Source organism: Sus scrofa, chromosome 7 (assembly GCF_000003025.6).
Source record: "Sus scrofa isolate TJ Tabasco breed Duroc chromosome 7, Sscrofa11.1, whole genome shotgun sequence".
NCBI classification, from domain to species: domain Eukaryota; kingdom Metazoa; phylum Chordata; class Mammalia; order Artiodactyla; family Suidae; genus Sus; species Sus scrofa.
In genome coordinates, this window is record NC_010449.5 from 80,639,219 (window position 1) to 80,657,030 (window position 17,812).

At 43.8% G+C, this 17,812-nt stretch overlaps 2 protein-coding genes across 2 annotated transcripts in view; one reads left to right on the plus strand and one right to left on the minus strand.

Moving 5' to 3' along the window:
- The window catches only part of AVEN (apoptosis and caspase activation inhibitor), a 192,784-nt gene extending 191,882 nt beyond the window's left edge, over window positions 1–902 (plus strand). The window contains 1 exon segment of the mRNA XM_021099909.1: window positions 395–902. Coding sequence (XP_020955568.1) covers window positions 395–510 — 116 coding nt within the window. The 3' untranslated portion in view covers window positions 511–902.
- The window catches only part of RYR3 (ryanodine receptor 3), a 568,547-nt gene continuing 551,546 nt past the window's right edge, over window positions 812–17,812 (minus strand). The window contains 11 exon segments of the mRNA XM_021099907.1: window positions 812–2,001; window positions 3,418–3,469; window positions 6,085–6,185; window positions 6,634–6,698; window positions 7,771–7,927; window positions 9,183–9,317; window positions 13,469–13,615; window positions 13,939–13,999; window positions 14,425–14,443; window positions 14,446–14,551; window positions 15,007–15,049. Of these exon segments, the coding sequence (XP_020955566.1) occupies window positions 1,906–2,001; window positions 3,418–3,469; window positions 6,085–6,185; window positions 6,634–6,698; window positions 7,771–7,927; window positions 9,183–9,317; window positions 13,469–13,615; window positions 13,939–13,999; window positions 14,425–14,443; window positions 14,446–14,551; window positions 15,007–15,049 (982 nt within the window). The 3' untranslated portion in view covers window positions 812–1,905.

A 17,812-nucleotide genomic window follows, 5' to 3' on the forward strand; every position in this document is an offset into this window, starting at 1 on the left:
TGGTGGCCCATCTGATAAGGGAGAGGCCTAGCGACCAGCCTGTCCATACACTGAGTTCAGGACCCTTTAATGGCTTTTCAAGATTGCTACAATCATAAAAAGGAAACTGAACTATTGGTCTTAAAAAAAACACACACACACACACACACAAAAACTAGTCAGCTGTCAAATTCAGCATCCAAATAAATAGAAGAGCAAATCTCAACCCCCTTTGTTAATTTGTGTAAATATTATTGGATCTTCTTGGGGAGTAGGAACAAGAGCTGAGTGTTTCCCTTATCATGAACAAAGTAATAATGAGGGCAGATTTATGGCAGGGGTCAAAGCCCAGAGAAGATTAACCCTCAATTTTGGGACCAAGGTGAAGTCGTTAATGCTGTTTTTATTTTCTTAGATCCGGCACAGCCGTCTGTGTTGGAAGAAAAGAAGGTAGAATCTGAGCAACCACGTACATCAAAAAATGTTACCGAGGAAGAGCTTGAAGACTGGTTGGACAGCATGATTGCCTAATAACAACCCAAGAAACAAGCAGAAGAGACAGAAAGAAACTGAAAAGTGCCTGAAGCCAAATCTAGTTACCTTGTAAGGGCAGGCGGGCCCAAGGCTGTCCTTGAAGAATAGCCAGTTTACAAGCTTGGCCTGAGCCTGTGTGGCCATCACGCTTAGCACAGTAGATGCCTTCCTCCACGTTCAGCAACCTCCGAAACAAGACATCTAAGAGGTTTGCTGCCTTTGTTCTCTGGCTTAGTAATTGACTAGATTTCTTAAGGGCAGGCGATATTATGGCCCTTGTTTCCTGTCTCTGCCTTTCATTGTTGACAGCATCGCAGGTGCTGCTGAAGAATAGAGCGACAAGCAACCAGGCATGCATTTGGTCAAAATAAACAAAATGCTGGTCTGTGGATTTTTTTTCTTTCTTGTGGGGGAAGCCTTGGGCTGTTTGTCTCCTGTCCCTTTTCCCAGCAGTCTCAGGGTGGTGGTAAATCGTCCAGAAAATGGTGCATGACAAGAGGACAGAGCACGGATTGGTGTGTATTACTTTATTGCAGTGGGCACTTCATTTTATTTAAGGAGATTCACCTAAACATAGCAGCTCCACTACTTACAAGGGACCATAAAGCATTACTCAGTTTGGCATAAGATTGAGATTTTTCTGAATTTTCAGTACAGTACTTTTCTCCTAATAACAGCAGTTGACAAGCTGTTACTGAAAACAATTATATGAATAACCTTCAAGTGCAGTTTCATAAAGTAAGACAGAAGATCAACACAACTAATTAATGAATAGTCCATCTTGAACATAAACATAAAAAACTTGCATAGCTATATCTAAAGAGGTTTTTAAGGCACTTAATCGATGTTTCAGAGTCGACAAAGTGGTGGTTTTTGTTTCTATTTCTTTAACTGCTTAAAGCTTTTCAAGCTGATTCTGGATACATTCACTAGCAAGTACCATGGGAAAAATTAGGCTGCAGTTAAGATGATTTTTTTGTAGCTCAGACCAGGAGACACGAGTGGGATAGCAGCATATCATGGCATTCAGGTGTTTAAAATTCCAGGTATTATTTGCATTCAAAACATCCTGCTCCTCTAGCCCTTCCCTCAGTGCTGCCATCCCAATGACTTAGTTTGAACTGAAAAACATGACGGCATTCAGCTAGAGCTTCCTTGGTGCTTTGCCTTTTTTTTCTTGTAACAAGTTATCTCCCACAGTGTACCTCCATTAGGCACAAAAAGCCAAATCAATTCCAAAACATCACAGGGTTTTGACACACACTTTCTTGTAAGGGAGGCATTTAGGAAACAGCACTTTTTAAATGTGTGTGCAGAACTTCTAAGAGGGGGATTTTATTTCACTGGAAGCTGAGGGTCCAGCATAGTGGCGGCTTCTTTCATTCACATCATTTATCCAAGCTGATCTTCGTACTGTTTCCGGAAGCAGTCACCAGCTGGGAAGAAATCCCAACACCTTTCCTGGTACATCTTCCAGACATAAGATTCCTGGAATAAAGGGAGCAGAGGGTTGTTTTTTGTGTCTTTTTAGAGCCACAGCTGAGGCCCATGGAGGTTCCCAGACTAGGGGTCTAATCAGAGCTGCAGCTGCCGGTCTACACCATAGCCACACCAGATCTGAGCCGTGTCTGTGACCTACACCACAGCTCACGGCAACGCCAGATCCTTAACTCACTAAGTGAGGCCAGAGATTGAAACTGCGTCCTCATGGATGCTGGTTGGATACGCTTCCGCTGAGCCACGACGGGAACTCCAAGCTACAGTAAGTTAAATCACAGTTTGTTTCTACTCTCTCCATCTCCCTTTAGGAATTTTGATGTGGATTCACATGAGGCCCAGCCCAGGATGTTTTGGGGATGAGAAGTCCCAAACAAAACTCCCCCCAAACAAAAATCCCACAGTGAAACCAACTCAATAACTGCCCCTAAAAATATTTGAGATTTAGCAGAAGGCTGACTCTACATCATCTGTAATTGGCAGACAGCAGAAGAACACACAGGAAGGCCTATTGAGTTCTCCCTGAGACAGATGCCTGCAGAGCCAAAGCCAGGTCTGGACACCAACCATCTCTGTCTCAAGTGTCTGAGCCATGAAGTCTTCCCACAAATCCAGTGACGTCTGCATCTTTGCTAACCTACCTTCTCCTCCCCTGTTCTCTATCCTTACATTTCTTTTTCATACTTAGTCACATAATCCCTTTGACACATACTTTCACTCACTGTCACCCCCACACCTCCGCGTTCCATGTCACCCACACAGGAGGTCGTTATCTTTCTTATGCTGTCTCTCTCGCACCATTTTATCCTGACGCACCTGCTCTTTGTCAGAGCCACCCACTCGGCTTCTCATTGTCTCCTTGTGACGTTCTCCCCAACTCCAGCTAGTCTATTCTGAAGCAGCAACCGTAAGGGTTTAGAAAACATCAGTGTTTGCTGGGAAGGATAACATAGGAGGTGGGGTGTGCCCTTTGGAATAGATTGGAGTTGCCTTAGAATTTGGGCTTGGGTCACAAAGGGATGGGACAATGGAGAAAGCAGAGGGGAAATGCACTCAAGACACAAGGAGGGTTCTCTCTCAGATACCCTACGCTCTACTGAGGCTCGACTAGGAAAGGGTATGATTCTCTCTTTTTTGTCTTTTTAGGGCCACACCCATGGCATATGGAGGTTCCCAAACTAGGGGTTGAATCAGAGCTGCAGCTGCCGGCCTACACCACAGCTCACAGCAGTGCCAGATCCAAGCTGTGTTGGTGACCGACACGGCAGCTCACGGCAACGCCGCATCCTTAACCCACTGAGCAAGGCAGGGAATCTAACCCTTGTCCTCATGGATACTAGTTGGGTTCATTACCACTGAGCCACGACGGGAACTCCAAGGGGTATGATTCCTAAAGATATTTCTTACCTGGCCTGTGTGCTCTGTTTCATCTTTATTAATCAAATACATCAGGAAGAACCTGGAACAAGGGGAGAGCACAAGATAATATTAGATACTTTATTTAGGAAACCAAAGTTCATGTCATCAAGTGAACTGGAGAGCTGATTGCATATGCTGTTTAGTATCATACCGACAATTGTACCTTTCAGAGGTGGGGAAATGTGGCCTAATGACACATAACCATTTTCTAATAATATAGGTTAATCTCAAAATTAGCCTTTCCGTGAGAAGTCCTTTTGACTATATTCAAACCTGGAGCTAAGATCACTTATAAGGAAGTATTCTGGCTACCATTTTATTGTCTTTTAAAAAAAAATCCTAAACAATAAAATGGTAACCCAAACTCTTACCATGTAATTTTTAGTAGGCCAATTTTTCGTCTTGTAAATGTAAGACTGTAGGATTAAATTTATACATGTGTCCAACATCACACAAAAGTAAAAAGTAGGTAATCTCTGTCATTTGCCCTAATTCTTCCAGAAGCATAGTTTATTTTGAGGACAGACAACTGAGAAAAGCCAGTGCCATTTCACTTGCTCTATTCATGCTGTGTCTAAGGTTTGTGTCTGTCTACAACACAGGGATCCCCGGAGCTGGAGGTAACCTCTTGACTTGCATTACATGACCTCAGAGACAGTTTCCAAAGGAACCAGCCTGGTGTCCTTTAGGAAAAGGAGTCTGAGGCTGGTGGAAGGAAGAGAAAGCAAATTTATAATCCTTCTGAGGTGGCCCAGATTTTGAGTTCTGGCAGGGTTGGGTTTTTTTTGCCTTTTTTTTTTTTTTTTTTTTTTTTTTGCTTTTTAGGGCCACACCTGTGCCATATGGAAGTTCCTGACGTAGAGGTCGAATTGGCATTGCAGCTGCCAGTCTACACTATAGCCACAGCAACATCAGATCTGAGCCACATCTGCAACCCACACCAAAGTTTGTGGCAATGCCGGATCCTTAACTCACTGAGGAAGGCCAGGGATCGAAACTGCATCCTCATGGGTACCAGTTGGGTTCATAACCCGCTGAGCCACAGTGAGAACCCCTCGAAGGGTACTCTTAGGTTTAAGTTTGATTGTGGCCCACAGAACAGGCAATAAATATATTAGTTTCCTTCCTCCCTTTTCCTTTATCAGACTAAGAAAGGAGGCATGGCCAATATCTATCATGTAGGACATTACTGCTTTCCCAGCACATTTATTTGACAGCACCATTGGGCGGAGGTAGTGTTTCAAACACGAGTAAGAGCGGTCCTCTCCCTTCAAGCTTGCTGCTAGAGCCAGAAAGTAGACAATTATGTTACAGTGTAACTTGGGAAGATGCAGAAGGGGTCCCGACCCCTACACCAAAGCATCCCCTTTTTACTCTTCTCTTCCATTGGACCTCACATTAGCCACAGGTTCACCTTTTCTAGGACATCCATCCTGATCTCCTCCAGGAATATGCAAACTCTTAATCAGAATTAGCAACAATGAAGGCTCAGGACTTGAGGAAGGGTAGGCTGAAGTTATTTTTAAACCTGTGTTTTTGTCTTCTAAAAACCTCATTCTAGCAAAAAGACATTGTTGCTAGCTCTTTTTGACAGTAAACACCTTTCCCAAAGGTGAGGTCTATTCCACCCTAAAGAAAGATTAGGATTTTCCAAACAATAAAATGCAGACACAGAGGAGAAGGGCCAGGTTAGGGAGCAAAGCTTGGCAGTTGGTTTTCTTGAAAATAATGATCACTTATAGAATCTGAATTGTCAGGTGCTTTATACTCCTTACAAATTCTCTAGCTTATAAGTTTCCTAAGCAGTCCAGGGCACACAATAGGCTCTGAATTTTTTTGTTGTTGTTGTTGCCGCACCCGTGGCACATGGAGGTTCCCAGGCTAGGGGTTGAATCAGAGCTGTAGCCGCCAGCCTCCGCCACAGCAATGCAGGATGCGAGCTGCTTCTGTGACCTACACCACAGCTCAGGGCAACGCCTGATCCTTAACCTACTGGATGGGGCCAAGGACCGAACCCATGTCCTTATGGATACTAGTCAGGTTTGTTACCACTGAACCACAACCAGAACTCCTGAAAATTTTATTCTTGAGTGAAATATTATTTGCCTACCGGGCACCAGACCTCAGGGTGTTGGGATAGAACAACATGAAAACACATTAAAACACACACACAAAAACACTTGCTCACAGAGGGCCCACTGTGGTGCAGTGGCTTGGGAATCTGACTGCCTTGGCTTGAGTCACTCTGGGGGTGTGGGTTCGATCCCCAGCCCAGCACAGTAGGTTAAAGAATTCAGCAGTGCCACAGTTGGTCGGATTCAATCCCTTGCTTGGGAACTTCCCTTTGCTGTGGGAGCAGACAGAAAAAAAAAAAAATCCCACAAAACCTCCTCATGAGTTAATATGACTTTGAGAAGGGATGGAATCTAATTTCAGGTTGAGGGGCTGATATCCGCTTGGAGCAGAAATAGTTAGCAACCTCCACCTATCAAAACGGGAGAGGCAGTGTTATGTAGACCAAGATACGGCTCAGGGCGACTCCTACAAGTTCTCTCCTAGTTGCCTGCGCTTTCCAGAGACGGAGGAGGATGACATAACTGTATTTTACTCCCTGCTCCCCCTGCCCCGCCACCACTGTTGGCCAAGAATACTCACAAGTAGTTGGCTAAGTTGTGTTCTTGTAAGGTGTGTGTTTCAAAACCATGAGGGGTCGTGTCAAAGTAGTCATTGCCAATCCCACAGATGAAACATTTCGTCTAAGAAAAATAACAGTAAAGGCATGAGTAGGCGTGACATTTACAGGCAGGTGGAAAAAGGTGATGATCTCTGCTTGAATTGAGAGACACTGAAAAATATTTCTCTTTCCTGCTTCAGGCTGTTAGTCATTTCCTCCGTCATGTCACATACCCAGCTTCCACCTAGCAGAGGGTATTTGTGCTTTCACCTGAGCTCGGGGAATGGTGGAAGTGGCAGGGTAGCAGGTGGAGGCTGGGGTAGGGGACAGAGCTCAGAGGGTGGAAGAGGAGAAATGCTTAGAGCTTGGAGATAGGCACAGAGAAGAGCGCAGGCATGGAAAACAAACTCGGGTGGTAATTTTTCCCAGGGCAGTTTTGCTGAGGGCTGACCCTAAGTAATAGCACAACTTATTGCTTGAAAAACCCATTTGCTGTGAGCCACTGTTGGATCACAAGGGGTAGAACATACCTCCATATCCTCTCGTACTTGTTCCTGCTGGTCTCTCAGCTCTCCAAAGGCATCAATAATGAGACCTAAAATTTTAAATATGAAGGCTGACAAAACACTTTCAATAATCTGTTTAGGAGTTCAGGGAAGGGGAATGATAGAGGGAATGGCAGAGGCCACTTAGTTTCATAAAAATGTGAATTAGGAAACTAAACTATGCAATTAAAGCAAAATTAGGAAAAAATGCTTGTGTTATCAAACGCTGCATCCTGACCAATCATTTCTCATTGTTCCTCTCACTCCACCCCTCTGCAAAACTGGATGCTAACTCTTCACTCCTCCTCTGCTCACTTTCTTCTTTTGTCCTATTTGCTTGGCAGTCCCCTTTCAGTCTTCCTTATAGGCTCCCCTCTTCCAGCCCCTTAGGCACAGATGTGTATCAATCAGGGTTCCTCCTCAGTTCCTTTGCTTCTCTTTCTGGGAAGTCTCTACACCACATCTTTGACCATTGCCACCATCCTTAATGGATCCCATTTATTTGGTTTGTTTTCATATTCATTAATATTTGCTTTGTGTGTCCTTATTAATATTTCTATCCTATTCCATTACTGACATGTCTCTTGAAAGGTCCATTACAGATAACTGCTTATTAGCCTGCAAAGCCTGCTTGTCCCATAGGTACCTCAGCTTGGCAAGATGCAAACTAAATTCATCACCATCGTTCTCTATTTCTGACAAGCTATTGACGAAAATACTCGTATCCCTCCCCTCAAAGAAGAAAAAACCATGTCCCGCTCTCAGAGCATCTCTTTATGCTCCTTCCCCACCCCACCACCTGGGAGGAACACAATAAGGGCAGGAATCAGGATGATGTGGGGTTTGATGGGCCACAGGAGATATCTAGGAAGCAGAATGAGAAGTAACCAATTCCGACTGGGCAATGAAGGAAGGGGTCTTCTGTAAGGATGCTCAAGTGTCTTGTAACAGTGCCTGCGTGTATCTCTGGCTTTATGCATAGTAGACACAAAAGAATTGTCCTTGAACTAACGCGCACATGCACAAACGTCTTTATATAAAACGATTAAGTCACAGATGCAGAAAGGTAAAGAGAACTAGATCGACCGAGCCCCGTGCATATAACACAACGGGCAGGCCTACCTTGGATGATGGCCAGCAGGATGACAATGACGAAGAAGAAGAAAGTGATGTCAAAGACGATGCGGTACATTTCGTACGGGTCCCCAGCAGGGTCTTCAATTTCATCACCAATGCCACCTCCCGCTCTCACTCCCACGTACATGTGGAACAGGTAACACTAGAGAAGAAAAATAATGGTGATTCAAGTAAAACCTAAGCGTTTCATTTGTTTTTATGGAGATGGCAAGATTGTTCATGTCATTAGACAAAAAATGTGGCAGCCCAGAGCCCGGTGAAAGGTACTCTTCACAATAACATGTTTATGCTGCTAGTTCTGCCCTCTACACCCTCTGGTTAGCTTGATGTCTGTAAAGATGGAAAAACTACTGTTTCATGTAGCCTTTAAAAGATATTCTTTGCTCCTTTTAAAAACAGTTTTCTGGAGTTCCACTATGGCACAGTGGGTTAAGGATCTGGCACTGGCATTGCAGCGGCTCGGGTTACTGCTGTAGCACAAGTTCAATCCCTGCCCTGGAAACTTCCATATGCTGTGGGCACAGCCAGAAAAACAAAACAGTTTTAAACTATTTGACGCACACATGAGAATCCACTGAAAGTGTATGTAAGTTAAAAGAACTTTAGGCCCTGAGGAGGATGGCATATGCCAGATATGTGTTTTTCCTCATTCAATTTTAAAGCACCAGCCTGGTCTTTGGACACAACCTCCAGGAAAGGCCTCACCCACTTCTGCACCCTCTGCACACCCAGGAGGGTAGGGCTCCCTGCAGCATCTCCTCCTGAGCTGCACCTGTGCCCCAGGCAGGCACCTGGGCCCTGGCTCCCAGATCAGGCTGCCCTCCATCTCCTCCTGACAGGCTGCCACAGGCTCAGGGTGGGAGTGTGGGGGCACTCTAATGGCTGGTACACCAAATCCCAGGGGCAGCATGGAGCCTATGCTGCTCACCCTGAGCTGTGGCTTCTACCCATCCCTCTCTAGCCAGAGAGGACCCCCATACCTGCTGCTCCCCCGATCCCAACCTGTGGCTGTGATGTATCTCAGCCCCATCCTGCAGCTGTTCTGAAAGCAGCCCACTGGCTTTCTGAAATAAATTGAGCCCCAGGCTCATGGGACTTTGCTCTCTGCCCTCAGAGGCCAAAAATCGGAACTTGAGTTCCATGAGACGTGCATACAGGCAATTCACATCTTCACCCCGAAGGGGTGGATGCACCCTCTTGGCCGTGTGCTTCTCATCCCACCTGGGCCCACACAAGTGGTCCATCCATCATATCTATCTTTCCAGGACCCACCTCCCTTTCGGACAAGCCATCTGTATTCCATTCTCATCGCCACTCTGTTCTACATCCACTCTACCCACAGCCCCCTCCCTCCCGGCCAGGCTGGGGGACCAGGTGGCCCTGAGGTAGCCTCTCACCGTCATCATGTCATCGCACTTCATGTCAGGCTCATCATCATCTTCGCTTTTGTTGTAGAACTTGCGGAAGAAGTTGAATGCCACCACAGTGTAGAGATAAACCACCACGGCCAGGAGACCAACAGTCAGGACCAACTGGGAGAGGAGAAGAGAGAGAAGGAAGAGGAGGTGGGTCTTCTCCACCTTGAAAGGTCGGTGGGAGACTCCAAGATAACAGAAAGGAAAGGGGAAAAGATGAGGGGTGGGAATGAAGGCTGTCATACCGCAGGTGCCCAAGGAAAGACCAGAGAGAGAAACAGGTGTATAGGGAGAAAAGAGTGATGATGGGCTGTTACAGACTAAATTGTGTCCCCAAAATCTGTATGTTGAAGCTCTAACCCCCAATACCTCGGAATGTGACTGTATTTGGAGATAGAGCCTTTAAAGAGGTGATTAAGTTGGAGTTCCCATTGTGGCTCAGCGGGTTAAGAACCTGACTAGTATCCATGAGGATGTGGGTTTGATCCCTGGCCTTGCTCAGTGGGTTAAGGATCTAGTGGGTTAAGGATCCAGTGTTGCTGCACACTGCAGTGTAGGTGGAAGATGTGGCTTGGATCTGGCAGTGCTGTGGCTATGGTGTAGGCTGCAGCTGCTGCTGCTCCAATTCACCCCCTAGCCTGGGAACTTCCATAAGCCACGGGTGTGGCACTAAAAAGACCCGGGGGGTAGGGGGGAGAAGCGGTGATTAAATTGAAATGAGGCCATTAGGATGGGCCCTGCTCCACATCTGATTGGTGTTCTTACAAGAGGAGGCAGGTGGTCAGGATTTCGGAGGAAAGATAGCAGAGAGTCACACACACTGGAGGATGATCAAGTGAAAAAGCAGCAAGAGGCAGCCAGCTGCATGCCCAGGAGAGGCCTCAGAGGAAACCAAGCCTCCTGCACCTTGAGCTTGGACTTCCAGCTTCCAAAACTGAGAGGAAATCATTGTCTGTTGTCTAAGTATTTTGTTATGGCAGCCTGAGCTGACTAACACCCGGGGCCCTGCAGGACACAGGAAAACACAGCGTTAAGGATGAGGACAGTGATGGTGCTCTAAGGGGCGTTACTTGGTTTTTTTGCAGAGATAGCAGTGGCCTGAAGCTTCCCAATGTAGTTTTTACTCCAAGGCTGCTTCTTATGTATTTATTTACTTATTCATTTATGTATTCAACTGAAGTATAGTTGATTTACAATGTTGTCTTAGTTTCCAGGGAATAGCTCCATGATTCCAATTTATATACATATAAATACACATACACACATATGTATTATATATATATAAATTATACATACACACATATGTATTATATAAATTATATAACACATATATAAATTATATAACTTCTTTTTCAAAGTCTTTTCTCTATAGGTTATTACAAAATATTGAGTATAATTCCCTACTCTACAGAGTAGGTCCGTGTTGTTTATCTATTTTATATCTAGTAGTGTGTAGCTGTTAATTCCAAACTCTTAATTTATCCTCTCCTCTGCTCCGCTTTCCCTTCTGGTAACCATATGTTCTAACACTGCTTCTAAAGAAACTAACAATGAACTGGATAACTGTCACAGCATTGAAGTTACTGTAAGAATTATGATGGTTGAGAAAGTGACATTTTTCACATCGAAGAAACCTGCCTTGGACCTTTGGTGGGGTCATAGGGCATGTATGTTTCTGGCTGTAGGAGGCCTGAAATGAGGATTACATAGGACCTGCTCATCCGGCCTACATGAGGGACTAGTTTCGGGGCTGCAGCACAAAGATAAGCAAGATTAAATCTTTGCCCTCAAGTCGCTTCACAAAAGATAAGCACCAGAAAAGACACATTTAGTGGCTTCTCAAACAATGAATTTGGTGAGGTAAACCTTGGACAGCAGACCTCACAGAAGCAGCTCGTTTACAAAAAGAGAAAGAACCTGCGCTTTGCACTGAAAATGAAATGGCCTGGAATCTAAGGTCTGCCACTTAGAAGCTGTGTGCTCCTGGGTGAGACACTTAGCCTCTCTGAGCCTCAATTCTCTGATGTGTCAAGTGAGTATAACATCTACCTTGCAGGGCAGTTGTAAGCCTGTCATGGTTCCTGGCACATAGTAAGCTGGGTACATTTCTTTTAAAACAATCTTGCTAGAGTTTAGTCAACATTATAGATATTAAGATATACTCATTGTATAAACTTCTCATTTGGAGTTCCCATCGTGGCTCAGTGGTTAATGAATCCGACTAGGAACCATGAGGTTTTGGGTTCGATCCCTGGCCTTGCTCAGTGAGTTAAGGATCAGTGTTGCCGTGAGCTGTGGTGTAGGTTGCAGACGCGGCTCGGATCCCGTGTTGCTGTGGCTGTAGTGGAGGCCGGCGGCTACAGCTCCAATTAGACCCCTAGCGTGGGAACCTCCATGTGCTGTAGGAAGCAGCCGAAGAAATGGCAAAAAGACAAAAAATATAAATAAATAAATAAAATTAAAATAAATAAATAAACTTCTCATTTAAGGTACAGTTTTGTATAATGCAATTAAGCCACGTGAATAAAAACTTGAAGTTTCAATATCCGAGTTAAGTGCAAGAAAAGAATTCTAAAAGAACATACTGTGGAACTGGCATTCCATAAACTACATTTTGGGAAATGCCACCTTCATAGGATATAACTTCCCAAAACACACATGTAAAAATAATACACAATGCCCTTTCTCCCAGGAATCTATAAGGAAGCATTTACCACTCTCTAAGCAAACATCTATTCCACAGGTTCTATTATTACCTCCCCAAACTTTAGCCTTTTATGTGGTAGCAAATTTCTCTGCCTAGCTTTCCTCCATTCCTTTTAGTATCAAACCAGAAACAACCAAAAATCTGCTGCTGCTACCAGAAGCCTAGAAAAAAAATAAATAAACCACCTGAGGACCTAGCACTCTTTAATTTTAGAATAATTAAAGGTTAATGACTTTTTCCTGGTTGGAATCTCCGTTTTTTTAAGGTGTCCCCTGTGATGATTAAACATATGCATACATTACAAAATGACCACCACAATCAAATTACTTACAGATCCATCACCTTATACAGTTACTCTGTATGTATGTGTGGTGAGAACATTTAAGATCTACTCTCTTAGCCAATTTCAAGTATAGAAATGGTACGCGGAACTATAACCACCATGCTTTATATTAGATTCTCAGAACTTACTCATTTACTGACCAGTACTCCCCATCCCCCACCCAGCCCCTGACAACTCCTCTCTGGCTCTAGAAGTTTGCCTGTTTTATGATTCCATACATAAGTGATACTACACAGCATTTGTCTTTCTGTGTCTGACTCCTTTTACTCAGCATAATCTCCTCCAAGTCATCCATATTGTTGCAAATGGCAGAATTTCCTTCTTTTTTTAGGGCTAAATGATATTCTACTGTATGTTCATAACAAATTTTCTTTATCCATTCATCCACTGATGGGCACAGGCTGTTTCCCAATCTTGGTTATCAAAAACAATGCTCCTGTGAACATGAAGATATGGATTTCATTTCCAGATACTGATTTCATTTCCTTCAGATATATACCAGAAGTGGAAATGCTGGGTCATATGGAAGTTCTCTACTTAATTGTTTGAGAACCTGCCATACTGTTTCCCATAATGGCTGTACCAAACTGGGCACATATTAACTTCCTTCTTTTCTTTCTTTTCCTATAAAGATTTAGAGATGTGAAGGAACATGTCTTATCCATGGATTTGCACTTAATGAGAATAAAATGCTAAGGAGTTGGAATTTGCTGATAGGAGGAGCCATTAGAGGATTTTAATCAAGGGTTTGACACTGGCAACAATGCTGTAGAAGACAGACTGGATATCAATAAGACTGGAGAGCAATGACTATATAGATATATAGAGAGGTACAAATACGTATAGACAAATACAAAATACATAAAAACATATGGCTATATATGTCTATATATATATACACCTACAGCGGTGAGTGGGTCTATCTATCTAAGTCGTTGGTTCTTAACTGGAAGCATGTATCAAAGTTCCCCACGGAGTTTTCTAACTACATATACTGATCTAAACATTATGGGTTTCTGCATCAAGATCTTGTGCCTCTTAAGTGATGGCTACAATTTTGCAAAACCAATCACTACTCATTCAGGTGTCTGTCCAAGAGAGGTGTATTATACACTATGATGACACAAACCTTCCTGTCATACACAGTCGTACTACCTGTTATCTTTTTTCCTATCCCTATCTAGGTCCATCCCATCGGGCACCAGTATAAATCAATACCTGTTTGCCGTTGTGAGTGACAGATGACAGAATAGTCCTCAGGGTCTTGAAGCCCATTGCAATATCCAGCAGATGAGCAGCGAAGAAGAAGTTGTTGTAGTGGCCCAGGACTGACATGGTTGTGTACCAGGCAAGGTAGAGAAAGGACTGGGAAAGAGAAGAAATCGAGCAGCTTTTCAGGCATTTGTGACACTTTTTTTTTTTCCCCCTCATCTCTGGGGGCAGAGTGAGGATAGAGGGTACCTAGGTGCTGAGGTGCTGTCACTGGCCCAAGAACTGCTAAGTGAAACCCCAGCTTCCCTAAACTATTATACAAGACAAAGGTCCCCCCTGCAGCCTACAGCCCTCTGCCTTCAACAAACGATCCCTGGATCTTCCTGGGCCTCCTCCATTGTGGGTTTCCTTGTGCCATCTAGTGACTTCCCTAGACGTGGCGCACAGACATCTGCTTCTCCAGATGCCATACTTACATTGTCAGTAAAAACAACGCCCAGTTTCCAGATATGGTACTTCATGTCGATGGAACTTAGCCTAAAGGGAAACAAATCATTTCAAAACTTATACATGTCAAGATTTACTTAAGTGTTTCATAAGGGGGGAAATGAAGCTTTTTTTTTTTCTCTCGGGTATAATAATCGAAATATGACCCTGAGCTTTATCAAGGTGTGTGTTTACCATGAAACCAAGAATGGCTGAATCCTGAAACTCTAGTCTTTCTCTCGCAGCTCTATCAGGCATAAAGGCTGATGGGTCTTTAGATTTTTAAAAGCAGTGCTGCTTCCTGCCCCTCCCCACCCCCATGTTAGAACCTAGAAGAAACACTTAGGCCAGGCCAGACCAGAGCCCGAGAGGACAGTGACATGATTGCAGATTTTCCCTCTAGCACACAGAAGAGAACTGGCAAGACAGAGGGCCTGGTCAGCCAGACTTTGGGATTTAACTCCTAAGCTCTGTACCATGACACCAGAGAGGCGCCTCCGCTTTGGTCTCTTCCACTGGGCTAAAGTCAAGGGCATTTTTGTCCAAACCCAGGAGTTCAGCAATGCGTTCTGCTCCGTAGAGATCACCATACTTGTTGATCACCTAAAGCAGACAGGATGGCAGGGTGAGAGCAGGCCACACGCTCCCATCAATGTTTTCTCCAGCCCCGAGGTCTTTAGACTGTGTTACACTCTGGGCTCTTCTAAGGTATTGCTAAATTCAAAATTCAACCAGAGAAAAATACTCCCCAGAGAAAACAGAAGTGGTAAAACAATAAAGTAAAAAACTGCTTTTCAAGCCATCTTTTTGGAGGGGAGAAAATAAACCTAGCACACAGAAAACGGTGATTATGTTAAGCTTTTTAAGGCAGATGAGTCTAGGAATTAAGCCCCAGATCTACGAGCGTTCATAGAAAACCCCTTCTGTGACTTACTCTTTGGGTGAAATTATCATAAAAGCTACATTAAATTTATTCCTGTTTGTACATGGAGAACTCAAAAATAAATTCTACATTTCCTTGGAGAGTATGGGACTCCCCTCCTACTGACAAAGCATACCTTTCTCTTTACAAACTTGTCCCAGTAGTTGTTAGGAAAAGATCTGAAAAGAAAGTAAAAAGAGGAGATGCTTAACATCAAGGCAAGCACATCAAGAAACTTTGCAGTTTCTGAGTGTCTGGACCTGTGATCTTTTTGGGTTTTGTCCTGCTCATTGAAGAATTCAAGACTTGATTGAAGTTCAGAGTCACCGCAGGTCTCACTGATTTCTGGTTTCACTACTTTGTGATGAGTTCTGAAGCACTTGGAAAGCTCCTTTGCATTTTCTCCTTCAAAACTATGGTTAAGAGCCAGGAATGGTGATGATGGACTAAACAGGAGCAGGGATATGTGTCTCGATCTCAGTGCAACTACAAAGCAAACTCTGCAGGAAGCACATGCGTTCAACCTTCATTCACTGAGACCTGCTTTATGGCAGTAACGGCTGTGGGGGTAGATGCTGGGGACACAGGGGTGGGGAGTGCAGGCAAGGCCCCTAACTATGAAGCTTCTGGCCTGGGAATCACTGTTAGTTAATTTACATGGGATTCCTTCCTCCCTTCCTATTTTTGATTTTTAAGGCCACGCCTGCAGCAGCATATGGATGTTCCCAGGCTAGGGGTGGAATCGGAGAGGCAGCTGACAGTCTACGCCACAGTCACAGCAATGTGGGATCTGAGCTGTATCTGCAACCTACACCACATCTCATGGCAATGCCGGATCCTAAACCCACTGAGTGAGGCCAGGGATTGAACCCACATGTTGGTGGATACTAGTTGAACTTCCTACCACTGAGCCCATAATGGGAACTTCCTTTTTTTTTTAATACTTAAAAGTTTCCATGGCCTTTATTGCTCTTTGGAAGAAGATACAAAAACTTGAATGAATTAATCTTCCAGCCTCATCAGGGCTCCCATATTCTCCAAATTCCTTCTGTTGCTAAATTCGAAATTCAACCAGAGAAAAATACTCCCCAGAGAAAACAGAAGTGGTAAAGACAATAAAGTAAAAAACTGCTTTGACAACCACCCCCAGCCCCCAGTCTTCTTTTTTCCTTCCTCTCTCAACACAGGGCCTTTGTATGTGCCAGTCTATGTGGCGTTTTATTTAAAGGAGTGCTCTTCCCCTCTGTTTTCCATTCCCGCATAACCCTTGTGGGGTATGCTTTTCCTAAGGAACCAGGTCCTCTCTCCTTTGGAATTGGTGCCTATGCCCTCCCATCCTTAAGCCCAGAGAGAGAGAGAATGTCTTTCTTCTGCCACATAGCTTGGACCAGCTTCACTGCAAATGGTTTCTTATTGTTAAAGTCAGGAAAGAACAATTGCTTTTAGGTATGTTCGCAAAAACCATTTAAATATTTTGCTTCTCTCCAGAACGATTTAGCCTTCTGAGAGGTTCCTTGTGAGTCTAGTTTGCAGCCGAGGAACCTCTGGCCCTTGGTGCAAGCATTCTTGCTTCTGCTTTCCTTCATTTAAGTCATTGTCATTAGCGCTGGAACACAACTGTACCCATCCTATAGAGGCCACCCAAGCTGGTGATGGGGAAGGGGGGCCGCCCTCTGTTCACGGACCTCTCACACAAATGCCACCTCTTCCCTTACAGAGTGGCAATCTCTAAGGAAAATTGAAAATGTTTTTTGGATAATTAAATGTTTCTGTCTTAAACATCCAAATGCCACCTAGAAGCAAAAACAAATGCTGAGTTTACAGAGCAAACTACTAATAGATTTTATTTATGGGGGATGGAAATAATTATTTTGACTTTTTTTGTCCATTTTTTTTTTGCTACTTGATTTCTGTCCTGTATTTAGATCTCAAATAAAGCACATAAAAATAAGCCAATCTTCCTCAGCCCACACTGGTATTTCCTTTCTCTGAAATCTTTTATACAAACGGACTGTAACATACAATGCAACCATGGCCACATTTGGGCATAAATGGAAAATTCCACAAGCAATGCTGAAGGGTCCCTGGCTGAAGGCTCTGGTCAAGACCCTTTCACATATGTGGGATCTGTCTTTGGTCTGAATATTCATGTCTCCTGATTAGATAAGTAAGCTCCTTCAAGGTAGAAAACATAACTTTATTTGATAATATTCCTTTAAGTGTAGGGTAGGCAAGAACCTTCAGAAGGGAAACGCATAAATAAAAGACACATCTACACATGAATGGTCAAAAAAAAAATAAGATGCTCAACCTCTTCATATTTTTTATTTTGTATTTTTGCTTTTTAGGCACATGGAAGTTCCCGGGTAAGGGGTTGAATTGGAGCTGCAGCTGCCAGCCTACGCTACAGTCATAGCAACGAGGGATCTGAGCTGCATCTGCAACCTATGTCACAGCTCATGGTAATGCCAGATCCTTAACTCACTGAGCAAGGCCAAGGATTGAACCTGCGTCCTCATGGATATTAGTCAGGTTTGTTAACTGCTGAGCCATGATGGGAACTCCCCTCAATCTCTTTATAAGTCAAGGAAATGCACAATGAGATGCCCTTACACACCTACCAGATTAGCAAAGTTACCTGATGTCAAGTGCTGACAGGAGGCAGAGATCCCTCACTGGGTGCTCGTTTAATGTAAATCGGGACAAATATTTGCATATCCTGTATTTGACAAAGTCATTTCTTGGTCTCTACTCTACAGAAACTCTTTTCCTTGTGCATCAGGTATAAAATATTCCTTACAACCCTGTTTGTAACAGCAACAGAAACAGTTGAAATATCCACTGTCAGGAAAATGGATAAATATATGATAATACACTCACAAAATGGAAAATGCCACAGTTTTGAAAATGACCAAACTAGGGCCACACACGTCAAACCTAGA